Source organism: Sander vitreus, chromosome 3 (genome assembly GCF_031162955.1).
Source record: "Sander vitreus isolate 19-12246 chromosome 3, sanVit1, whole genome shotgun sequence".
Lineage (NCBI taxonomy): Eukaryota > Metazoa > Chordata > Actinopteri > Perciformes > Percidae > Sander > Sander vitreus.
The window spans coordinates 11,206,347-11,218,547 of NC_135857.1; the positions used below are offsets into that span (position 1 = coordinate 11,206,347).

The 12,201-nt window shown below is 38.9% G+C and overlaps 1 protein-coding gene across 1 annotated transcript in view; it reads left to right on the forward strand.

Annotated features, from left to right (window-relative positions):
- The first annotated feature begins 3,611 nt into the window (after nt 1-3,611).
- jam3a (junctional adhesion molecule 3a) overlaps nt 3,612-12,201 on the forward strand; it is a 10,916-nt gene continuing 2,326 nt past the window's right edge. The window contains exons 1-5 of the mRNA XM_078243392.1: nt 3,612-3,758; nt 9,145-9,216; nt 9,298-9,411; nt 9,639-9,791; nt 11,495-11,697. Coding sequence (XP_078099518.1) covers nt 3,710-3,758; nt 9,145-9,216; nt 9,298-9,411; nt 9,639-9,791; nt 11,495-11,697 — 591 coding nt within the window. The 5' untranslated portion in view covers nt 3,612-3,709. The remainder of the gene's footprint in view (nt 3,759-9,144; nt 9,217-9,297; nt 9,412-9,638; nt 9,792-11,494; nt 11,698-12,201) is intronic.

The following is a 12,201-nucleotide window of genomic DNA, read 5'->3' on the forward strand; positions in this document are numbered from 1 at the left end:
GAAAGAAAATCAATAAGAGTTAGCATTTGGCTGTATGTTTGGTGCCTGAATTGGTTTATGATGATGCAGCTGAGTTCAGTGTACCACTGTATCATTATAGGCTAAGTCTGCAATGCCAGATTACCCCGCATGTTCTTTACCATCTCCCCTAATGTTTGAATTGAGATAAACAAGAAATAGTTATTGTGGGTGCATTGCAGAACTCCCCAATAATAAAAACGACTTTACCAAAGTTATCTACAGTAGACTGCTTGCTCTGTATTCTGCTATAGCGTAAGAGGCTGCAGATGGAAAATACGACTGAAGTGTGGACTAAAGCATGAGAGGCCTGCCCTTTGAACTCCCTTTTATTTTTATGTTTGAGAGCATTTAAATTTGAAGGAAATAGATTTGAAAGCTTTTACTGCCAGGTGGGTGGATGCCAGGCAGCAAGGAATATAGGACCCAAATACAGACAATCAGGCAGTCAGGAACAGTTCAGGGATTTATAGTAAAGGTCAACATAGATAAGCTTACTGGCAAGTCCAAACAGAGGTTGTAGAGTCCAGAGGATAGCAGGAATTAGTCAGGGAAACGTGCAGGCAGTTGCAGACTAGACAGGTTCCAGTTCCAGGTATCAGAGGCTGGAAAGCAAAGGCACAAAGCAATAATGACAATTTGGCAGCTGACTGGGGAAAAGGGGCTGGTGTATGTACTGCAGGGTGATTTGGGAAATGAGACACAGGTGAGCAGAAGGATGTGGGAGTCAGGTGACCAGAATGAGGAACGTCAGACAGCATCTGGTGGACGGCTCCATGGAGAATGGCAATAAAGCTTTATCGAGATGCGCAGAACAGGCAAAAAAAAAAAAAAAAACACAGCTGAGGAAGCTGTCATGACATTTACATAAAAGTCTTTAACAAAAATAGAATTGAGTGACAATGCATTGGTATGTAAAACTGCACTGTATGCAGATGTATATACATGGAAATTAAAATGCTGAATACAAATTTTATACAAAAATAACAAAGCCTTTGTCCACATTCTGCACACAAAAAAAAGTCCAACAACAGTTGTTTTACTGTTACTGTAACACAGTGGCAATCTCTGTATTATGTTTCTTAATATACTGTACATGTCAACGCTCATTGGTAAGAATATACAACACAAACTTCTTTCATTTATTTAACCTGCAGCACCTGCAGTGTTATAATCTTCTTTTATGTAGGCCTAAAAGAACATTTACTGTTTCATTTCGCTGTAGATTTTGCATAATAATGCAGGCTGATACACTTTCATATCCTGTGCTTATTTCAACACAGTGCACACTTAAATAGCATGACTGGTGTCAGGCCTGTCTGTCAAGTTTACAGGAACAGGGCTCACGGGTTGGAGACCGGATAGACGACTGGAAATTAAATCCGAAAACCAACGTTGCTGCATTCTTTTATATTGTGAAAGATATACATTCACAGTGCACAAGCAACAACACACAGCAGGAAATGAAGGTGTCTATAAGCAACACCTGTAATATGACTTGCTGTGTTGCAGTGATGGTGTCATTTCTTTGGCTCAGAGTTGGATTCACCCTCAATTGACTGAAGTACAAACGAGTTGAGCATCATTATTTCATCTACAGATTTTTCCCCAGTGTGATGTAAATGCACTTACATTCAAACTGCAGTAAAAACAAGGCCCTTGAATCTTGTTCTCAGAGGGGGAAAAAAAACCACCAGTACACACCAGATTATTACTTGTGTTGCTGCATCATGGAAAATGTACAGTTTTCTATAAGATGCAACAAAGGGCAGCCAGATGGGGCCTTGCAACGGAGGAATAATTGCTTAGCAACATAGCTTACCAACACTGCAACAGTGGAGGGAGAGCAGGATGGTCTGATGGCGCAGGAGGATTTAAACAAGGCAAATTCATTTATTTTAGTTTGCCCTCTTTGTCTTTTTTATTGGGTGGATCAAGGTTGTATTTAAACTTTATTTTACTGCAAGACAGGTTTTAAATTCAGCGTGTGTTTTCTGTGACTAAGAATAGAACTTGTATATAAACTATCCTCATAACATAAAAGGTTCTCTGAAGAATCACAACATCGACTGCATATAATATGATTATTATTATTACTGCCTAAACATTAACATAAGATGGTGCAGTTATTTGGATGTCTGCTGTACAGCAGAGACAGCTGCAATGATGTCTGGTTTTACACTGCCACCTGCTGTTTATTTGCAAGACTCCAAGCATTTGCTATATCTAATAATAAAAATAGATACAACTTGAGGAGAAATTACATTCATTAAATCTTAGAAGGGTCAGTAGTATAACCATACAGTACTAACAGAGGATTCTGCTATTTTCATGCAAATTTCAGGTGTTGCGAAATATTCTGCTTATCTTTTCATTTAATTTTGCAGTATCAGTGGTTTTGCTAATATTTGTTTCAGTAAATGTATTCTAGGAGTACTGTTGGAACGGATAAACTGGTGTTTAGAGAGCAATGCCTGCTGGCACTATGATGTCCAGGCATTTCCTGTCTGTGAACCGTCTATCATCTGCCCTGATGCCCTTGTAGTGATTCCACATGCTGATTAAGCCCTCAGCGTTGTCTTACAGTCAGCATTTTGCTACTGATATAGTAGGCTGTAACACTCATGCCACTTCGTACTTCTACTCTACTACCACATTTCAGAGATATCATATTGTACTTCTTATTGCACTACATTTATTTGTCAGTTTTAGTTAGGCTACAAAACGTATACAAAATTACAAGTACAGCTGAAGCGATTGGGCAATTAATCGACTGACAGGACATGAACTATTTTGATAATTATTTTATTTTGATCATTTTGATCATTTTATGTTGAATGCTTTTGAGGTTTGAACTGAAAACAATCAATCAAGCGATTCATGGTGAAAATACTCAGCAGAATACTTCTTCCACCACTGTAAAAATACTCCATTACAAATAAAAGTCCTGCATTTAATAATAATAATAATAATGTTACTAAATGTAACTGATGCATAATGATAATAAAATAAATAATAATAATAATAATAATAATAATAATAATAATAATGAGGAATATATATACATTAAATATTCAAAGTAAAAGTATAGTATATAGCCTACCCGATTATTATTACTCATGCATTATTGTAAAAATAGGATTTGTTGTTGCTGTTGTAGTTGGTTAGTGGAGCAAATTTTTTTAAAGTATTTTGTACAGGACTGCAACTATTATTATTTTTAATAAATAATTAAAAAAAAATGTATTCATTAATATTTGCCTCCAAAATGTACAGCGATGGAAGAATAGGCTACTCAGAGGAGTACGGTGCTTTGAGTACTTATAAAATTCCACCATTGAAAATGAAGTAGCATAGAATGAAAATGTGTGTAAAGAGGAAAAAAGTTATACAAGTACCTCAAAATTGTACTTGAGTAAATGTACTACTCGCCACCACAGGGTGTCAGTACTTTTACTTAAGTAGACGATCTGAATACTTCCTCCACTACTGGTTTTGGAGGAGGAGTAACATATCTGGCACCGCCTGTCGCCTGGCAGACAGTGTTTAGGGCTCTATTTCCCATAGAGCTTGTAGCTATGGAAACTCGTCGATGGCAACATCCACCAGTCTGTTCTGCTCCATCCTCATACCTAACCTCTCAGAGGTGCTGAGTGTGTGCTCCTGTAACCGATATACGAGACGCTGCAAGATGGCGATTCCACAACTCATCGCTTGTTTTGTTCTGTACACCAGCTTAGGTAAGTTATTCTTCCTTCCCCACAATGCTATTATAAAAACGTCGCTGCGCTTAAGGAGGTGCGGCTAACATTACCGTTAAATCACAGCTATAACGGAGCTGTCAATGCTAACGTTAGAACACAGACGTTAGCTTGACATAAACAGGTCGTGTATTGTCGAGAAAGCATTATTGTTATGTATTGCATTGGGTTTATTTACGGTTTTATTTTCGTTGAGATATTTTTTTACGTTACGTTGCTGTTGTGAGTCAAACCTGAAAAAAGACGTAGCAACCTTCACGTTTATGTTAACGTTACCCTTCGCTTAACCAGAGTCGTTCACAACAAGCATATTGTTGTTTTTATTGTAGAAACATGTAACCAAGCCTCGAAATAAGCTAGTTCGTGTATGTTAATTCTTAAGGAAATTGCCAGAATAAAAAAAACAACAACGCAAAACGTTACTTTGGGTGAAAGAAAAAGGCAACCACATAACATAAGGTGTCAGTCCTGTGATATTAAAGGGTAACGTTACCCGGAATTACAGGGCCCGCAAGAGCATTTCAAATTTCAAATAAAATGCATCTATTGTCCTGTGTTTATTGTGCATGCAGCATAACAGACGCATACATTTATGTGAGTTCATACTAGTTGCTGTAGCTAAATTCAGCGTGAATCAGCTTGAATCCCATCCAGTGGTGTGTGTGTATCGACCTTTAGTGATCATGTGCTGCTGATTGATGATGGGGAGTGGTGTTATTAGTGTGCTGAAAATGAAAAAGAGTGGGACATGGGGGTGTTGGAGATGACGTGCCTCATCATCATCCCTGCCCAACAACAACAGCTGGAGCTTTGGAGCTGATCAGTGTAGCTGATGCTGGGTGATATATGTTGTATCCACCCCTGGTGTGTGCACTTGGTGTGAGGTCACCCTGCTGCTGGGTGACAATTGGCAGCGGAGTGGGCGATTACCAAAGTGGCAGATTGCATTAGTAAGTGTTGAACTTTTGACCCGCTCCTCTGCAAGTGTGAATCAAATGACTAAGCGACTGACAAAGCAAACTTCATATTTTTTTGTTCTTGAAAGTGTGTTTCAGGCTCTGTAACTCAGCGGGTAAATGTAGCTCACTACCAGTAGAAGCAGAAATGATTCAAGTTTTTAGATTCATGTTAAAATTCGGGAATTCTGCCCTCAAGTTTTAGGCTGCTTTTAGGTTTAAATGATGCATATTATTCAGTTGTAATGTTGTTTAATTCATGCATCATACAACTTGCACACATTGGTGTTTACATTTAAATTATTTAGTTTAAAGTAAGAATAAATGAATGTTTTTGCCTGAATATTATCTTAATCCCTTAACATCCAGTTCCTCAGATTGTCCCTTTACTGTAGGTAGGTTTAATGTTGAATAAAGCATGTTATTCCACACTGACAGTATACTTCATTAGCTTGTTCCTGCTTCTAATTTAAGTTATATATAATGTTTACATTAGGCTGCAACTAACGATTTTCTTTCGATTGATAGATGAATCGTTCCGTCTATAAAATGTCAGAAAACAGGGGGGAAAAAAACATTACAATTCCCCATAGAGCAGCAGTCCAACTCCAGTAATATTCAGTTACAGTCATATAAGATAAACAGCAAATCTTAAATTTGACAAGCTAGAATCAGAGAATCGTTGATATTTTTGGTTTTAAAATGACTGAAACTATTAATCGGTTACCAAAGTCCTTGCTGAGTCGACTAACCAACTGTTCGACTAATGGTTGCAGCTCTTGCTTACACTTAGGCTTCCTGCACACTGCCTGCGTGGCGTGGCGTGGCATTTGTGTTGCGTGTCAGTTGCGTGGTGGCTGCGTAGCATTTTCTGTCTTTGCACACCAGAAACGTGTCTGACGCGGCGCTGCTGCTGCTAGCCGTGTCTGTACACATGTATGTTTCCCATTGATAAAATGAAATAATAGCGTGTTCTTCAACTTTGATTTGATTACAGCAAAGACACACATTACATTTATATCTGCATTTATGTCAAAACCTAGAGACTTTCAAACATCAACATGTCATTTATTAATATGTATTCGTGTCAAAATGACATATAAACATCTTTTCCTATTCTATTTTGCCTGGAAACGCTACCAACATGCTTGCGTGTCGCTGTTTACTGTTTATTTTGTTAAAAAATGTGATTATCCTAATTACTTCAATAATAAAAAAGAAAATGGAAAAAAAAGAAAACAGTTCCTGTGTACCTTTTTCACATTTCCCTCAAGTACGTATGACAACATGACTGTCTTAGAATAATCTTCTGGAGTGATTAGTTGTTATTACACAGTCACTCCAGTATGCTGTGAATCCCAGTGGTCCTTGATCCATACACCTCTCCATGTTGTTTGCAGCTAACTCTGCCTTCAGCATATTTGCAGCGATTGCACTGGAATGTCTGGGAAAAAGGCTTTTTATAGATTGCACTAGTTGAACTATTTTTTGTTTTGTTTCAGGAATGGGGATGGGTAGTTGTTTTTACATTTAGCGCATAAGAGGATTGCAGAATGCAGTCATTTAGGAGCTCATTTCTCTCCGAACAGACTATAGATCTGCTCTGTCTATGCATTACAAAAACACAGGGATTAAAAATGAGCCTGTGTTTGCTTTCCAGCAAGCGCTGAGATTATTTTCGTAATTCAAAAATATTCTCTTCAGCCTACATTGTGTCACCGGGGGACCGGCCATTGTTGTTTGAATGCTTTTATTCTAAACTCGTATTAGTAATCAGCTACATATTGTCATGTTAATTGACTGTGGTTATACTTTCCCACGGCCTACTTTTCTTTTCTTTTTTTAAGATATGTCAACACTGTGCCTTGTTGTGCAGTTGCAATTTTTTTTTTGGGTTACTCTAGTGTGCAGGCACCATCCGACATATCAGTTATTATTAAGTGTGACTAATAACGACAGAAAACTAGTATGGAACATTTTCTAGTTTGTTTTTTTTGGACATTTCTGGCCAAAGAGAGAGGGGGGGGGGGGGTGACATGCAAAAATGTTCACCCCCGAGGAGCTTTTATCAGTGTTGCAGCTTTATGAAAGCAAATGGACTTTAGATAAACTTAATTATTAACTAATTTCCTGTAAACTTAGAATAACACATTACACTACTTCTATGTTGCAATCAATGAAATGATGAGGTTTTGTTGTCCCTCGTTTTTGTTCATGTAAACGTGCAGCGTGAGGAGAAGCTTCTGCCTCTATTGTAGAATTCAGCCCACAACTCTTCACTCTGTCTCACTATATGCCGAGGGAGCGTTTGTTGGACGGAGCTCTCCTTGTGTCTCCCGGGATGTCCAGTCACAGCTGGGCTAAAAATAGCTTGTTGATGTACAGGGTGGGAAAGTCAGCAACATAGACGCAAGATGAGACCTGGGAGTCACATCTCGTCAGTGTCGGCAGCTGTGTTTATATGACCGGATGCTTTGGCAGGACCCACGTTTTCATCACTTTCAGGAGCGTTTTTCTTTTTTCAGGAGCGTCAGCTATATGCTAGCTATTGCTAACTGTACATCTCAGGGTCACTCGTGTGGAAACAAGACTGCTTTAAATAAATAGATAGTTAGTCAGAGTGCACAGTGCCTCGGGCAAACAAGGGGGGTGGGGATGTCTTGCAGTATTCAAGGCCTGCTCAGATAATTATATTGTTATCTAATTTCAGCCTTCATTTGAAGCCCCCCACCCCCTCTCCCACTGGGAGAGCGATAATGCCTTCATTACTCAGCATGGGTTCCGTTAGTCATATGCGTACCCAGCAATTATTGCATTTATTAGTGGCACAGACACAATAGGTTGAGTGTAGGGTACCAGTGGAAGGTGGAACGTGCTTATTTATCCACAGCGTTTTAAATCACATGTGCACAATTTATGTGTACATTTGAAATTGTAATTCACATTTTATTAATTTGGTGGTTCACACCCCTCGCTCTATACTCTCTTACTCTCTTATTTTCGGCTTAAATTGGCAGCCTGCTGGCCCACGTTTGATAACACTTGTGATGTATGCCCCTTGCCATTAAAATCTGACATTTACAAAATAGCACTGATCGCTCAAAGGAGTGAACTCATGCAGTGAACTTAAAATAAGTACATCTCATCATGTGTTGTTTGTGCCGGGGGGGAAACTAGATACGGTTGATTAAATATGCTTCGAATTTACGCTCATTCCCACTGTCAAGTTATTTTTGCGCTTCTGATTTGTTTTGTTTTGGGATTTGGATACATTATTTATCATGTAAACCTCGGTGTAAATTAGTGTCACAATTTGGCGAAGAAGCTCTTTCACTGAACCTGAAAAAAAAAGAAAAATATCTTGTAATGTTTTGACAATGTTCTGCTCTAATGATCAACACATCATTGTCCAATTCCAACTATGGCTCAGAGGCACATTGTCACCCTGACACTTGTGAGATGCAGATGCTCATATTCTGACGTCAGATTGGTTTTTGACGGAAATCAGACAAGCCCATCCACTCTGTGTCTAAAAGCCTCGTCTTTATTTGTTACTTTCTTTGGCCGTTTTCCTTTCTACTTGTCAGTACAAGAGTATGTGGTGTTGTGTACGTACAGCCTATCAAGTTATGCTGAACTAAAATACAAAACAACACACATAAACCCAAATGTATTCATTATAGATAATTAGGAAATCCCTGGTTTGTAAATGACTGCAATCCCATCTTAAGCTAGGACTTGTTTCAGGAGCTTTTTGCCTTTGGTCTTAGTCTTTAGTAATTGAAACAATACTCTGGGCTGTCGGTATGCTTTTGATATTTTTTTTTGTCCGGCTGCATTGCCCTAAAACTAGAGGGACTTTGTTTAAAAGTCTTCCCACACACTTGCTCTCCAGGGTGTGTCAAACAAAAAGCCGAAAAAAGCTGGAAGTCAGCACTTTAACTTCTGTCAGGGTTTCATTTAAAATGCAGTGCACAGGAGTAAAGCCAAAACAATAAAAACATTTCTTTTATTTTTTTGCAGCAATTTAGCCTTTAAAACATGCTCTCTCATTCGATGTTTCATCACCAGCCAAATGATTATCCAATTAACCACTATAAAGGACCCAAATCAAATACTGTCACTATATTTATTCTCACGAGGCAGTTTATGCCCAAAGTCTATGCTGTGCAGCACACGCTCATTAAAAATGCATGTGAAATTCATTTTTAGACCCAGGTATTAATCTTCTTAAACAGAAATGTGAAGTGATTAATAAGAAAATGTTTATCCCAAGGCTCTCTGAGAGGTTCTATATTTATCACTCTAATTCACTGTTTGTTAGGCAACATGCCCAGTTAATAAAGTCTGCTAATGGAAATTATTCTGAGGGTTACTGTCTTCCTTCTTTCTTTTTTTTCCCCTCACAGGTCACATCCCATCATCACTTGGGGTAATCCTCCGCACCACGGACAAGGTTGTGTGGGCAAATGAATTTGAGCGTAAGTTGCTGAAAAATCACTCTAACCTATTTAGCTAAAGTAGCTTTTCTTTTCATGATGCACTCTGTTTCCCCCCCACAGCCATCGAGCTGACCTGTTTAATAGAGTCCATCTCAACAAACAACCCGAGGATTGAGTGGAAAAAGATTAAGAACGGTGTCCCCAGTTATGTGTACTTTCAAAACAGGATAGCAGGTAAACCGCTTGCAAAAATCTCTTCTTTTTTTTTTTAAAACTCCATTAACCCGCAGACCGCAGCATTTCAAAGTAATGTCTCAGGACTGAAAGCTTAGCTGAATGAATGGTACCTTGAAAGAACTTGGCATTGAATTCTGTTTTTCTGTGAACTGTGAAGGCACGCTGTGTATGTGAATGAGCAATTGTAAAGTTTTTTTTTTTTTTTTTCTTCCCTCTCTTAAAAGGGGACTTGGAGCAGAGAGCTCAGCTCAGAGAGCCAGCCAACATCCTGATCCTTAACGCCACTCGGGCCGACACAGCAGAGTACCGCTGCGAGGTGGCCGCCATCGACGATCAAAGGGACTTTGATGAGATACTTATTAGCCTCGCAGTAAGAGGTACGGTGAGCAAGTACCACATCACTGACTGGCCTATGGTTTATAGCACATCTACATTTTACATTCTTGTGGGTTAACAGATAAAGAGAAAGTCATAGTGCACTTCACTTTTTATATTAAGGATTGTCAATTAATTGTATATTTATATTAAACAAATACGTTGACAGATTATTTGCTTTCTTGCAAAGACTTAGAGGAAAAAAATCAACACCAATATTATACCTGTCCCTTCAATTTGAAGCTATAGCCAGCAGCAGATTAGCATAGCTTAGCATAAAGGATGAAAGCAGGTGATAACAGCTAGCCTGACTCTGTCCAACGGCAACATCGGGCTACCAGCACCTGTAAAGCTCACTAATTAACTTCTATATTTTGTTTGTTTAATACGTGCCAAGACCGAAAAAGTGAAAAAATAAATTCGCTATTTTACAAGGAGTTATGTGCCAGACTATTTCTGGGCAGGGACGATTCTAGGATCAGACCTTTAGGGGGGCTCAGCCCCTAATGAGAATGTGACACGGATACAGTGCCTTGCAAAAGTGTAAACCCAGTGTTAGCTACTGAACAACAACGTCAGCTAACATTTTTTGACACTATTAACACTATGATGGAACTAAACCTTTATAAGTCACAGTAATAATGACCAATTTGAAACAAAGTTCTAACATTCAGCAATTTTAGTTGCTTAGGTTTCTATTTGGGTTCTAATCTGCGCCATGAAATGACCAACTTCTTCTCTGGGGACTACTAACGTTAAACTTCACAACCGCACTCCCTCTGACAGACCAGATAGAGCCTCAGCCAAAGGCGGGAGTCTGGCACAACCACCTCCGATTGGCCAACGCTACATTTCTGTTGACCCTTTCCTTGACTGGGTTACAGGTGCATAGCATCGGCGACAGACACACAGGATATTAAACCTGTTTCAAGCCCTTTGAACCTGTAATTGTTTGTCCTCTGTCACTAACAGACAACTTCGCAAACTCTAACTTGAAGCACTAAAATTGATCTAGGGTCTAAAATCGCCCATGTTTCTGGCCCTGGTGCAGTGACTTCCGACGAGTCATGTTGTCACTGTCATGTTGACCAGACTACAGACTGTTTCCCCCCGTTATCAGACTCTGCGCGATGAAGGTCCTGAGTATAACTTGAGTGTATTTCTGTATCGTTGTGTCCGTAGTCAGTAACTTAAAGTCGGCTAACCAGTGTCTACTGGATGTTCCCAGAGCTCTACATAACATGAAGGGAATCCGAGTATTTGCTGCCATAGCTCCTAAAAGTTTACCTCTCACTATTAGATCATTCAATAGTGATTTTTTACTTCACAAGACCTACTTATATTTCCTTGTTTCTTTAATGCATGTTTTGCCTTTTTGTTAAGGTTCTTTCTGTTTTGTATATTCTATTTCGTTGCTTTATCCTTTGTTTGATGTGTAATGCTTTTATGGTGACACACTTTGTTTTGAAAAGTGCTTTTCATAAAGCTAAGCAAACACAAAAAAGTGTATTTCCAAAAAAAGTCAGGCTATTCCTCATCCCTCAGTCATTACACCAAGCTCTGCTAACCTGTAATGATTATTAGACATATTCGGACATTAGGCAATAAGTGATTAATCAAATAAATAAATAAAAAAAATAGCTCAATGATAACAAGAACAGGCGGTAGTTGCAGTAGATTGATGTGTGTCTGTGTCTGTGTGCAGTGAAACCTGTTGTACCACGCTGCCGTGTGCCAGAAGCGGTCACCGTGGGAACATCAACCGAGCTGCGATGTCTGGAGAACGAAGGCTTCCCTGCTTCTCAGTACCGCTGGTACCACAACAACGAGGAGCTTCCTCAGGAGCCCAAAAACAGCCCGAGGTCCACCAACTCTTCCTACAGCATCAACCCTGACACTGGAGGCCTGGTAAGAAAGATGGGACAGCTATTTACTACGTCTTTATTTTACATTTCATCGTCTGCACAAACTTTCACTAAAAGCATGGCAACAACAAAAACAATAGTTACTATTAGTGGTGTGCGATACTGCAAAATTTGGCATCGATCCGATACCAAGTAAATACAAGGCCAGTATCGCCGATACCGATACGATACAGATACCTTTTAATAATTAAGGTGGATGCTTCATCAAATTTCTCAATCTGAATGAATTCTCATGACCTTTAAGTGGTTTTGTGATTTTTCCTTTGGATTATTAATAAGTTAAAACCCAATTATCATATGCTTGTATACATTTGTTGTGTTAACACTGCAGCAGTGCATACTGGAGCTAAACTAAAACTAAAGTATCGATCTCATTACACTGGTATTGATGAATATCAATAATAATAGTAATATCAATACTAATGTTGGTATCGATATTATCGATAGAAATCAACTTATTCCTGTATTACAATCTGCTTCAGTCAAA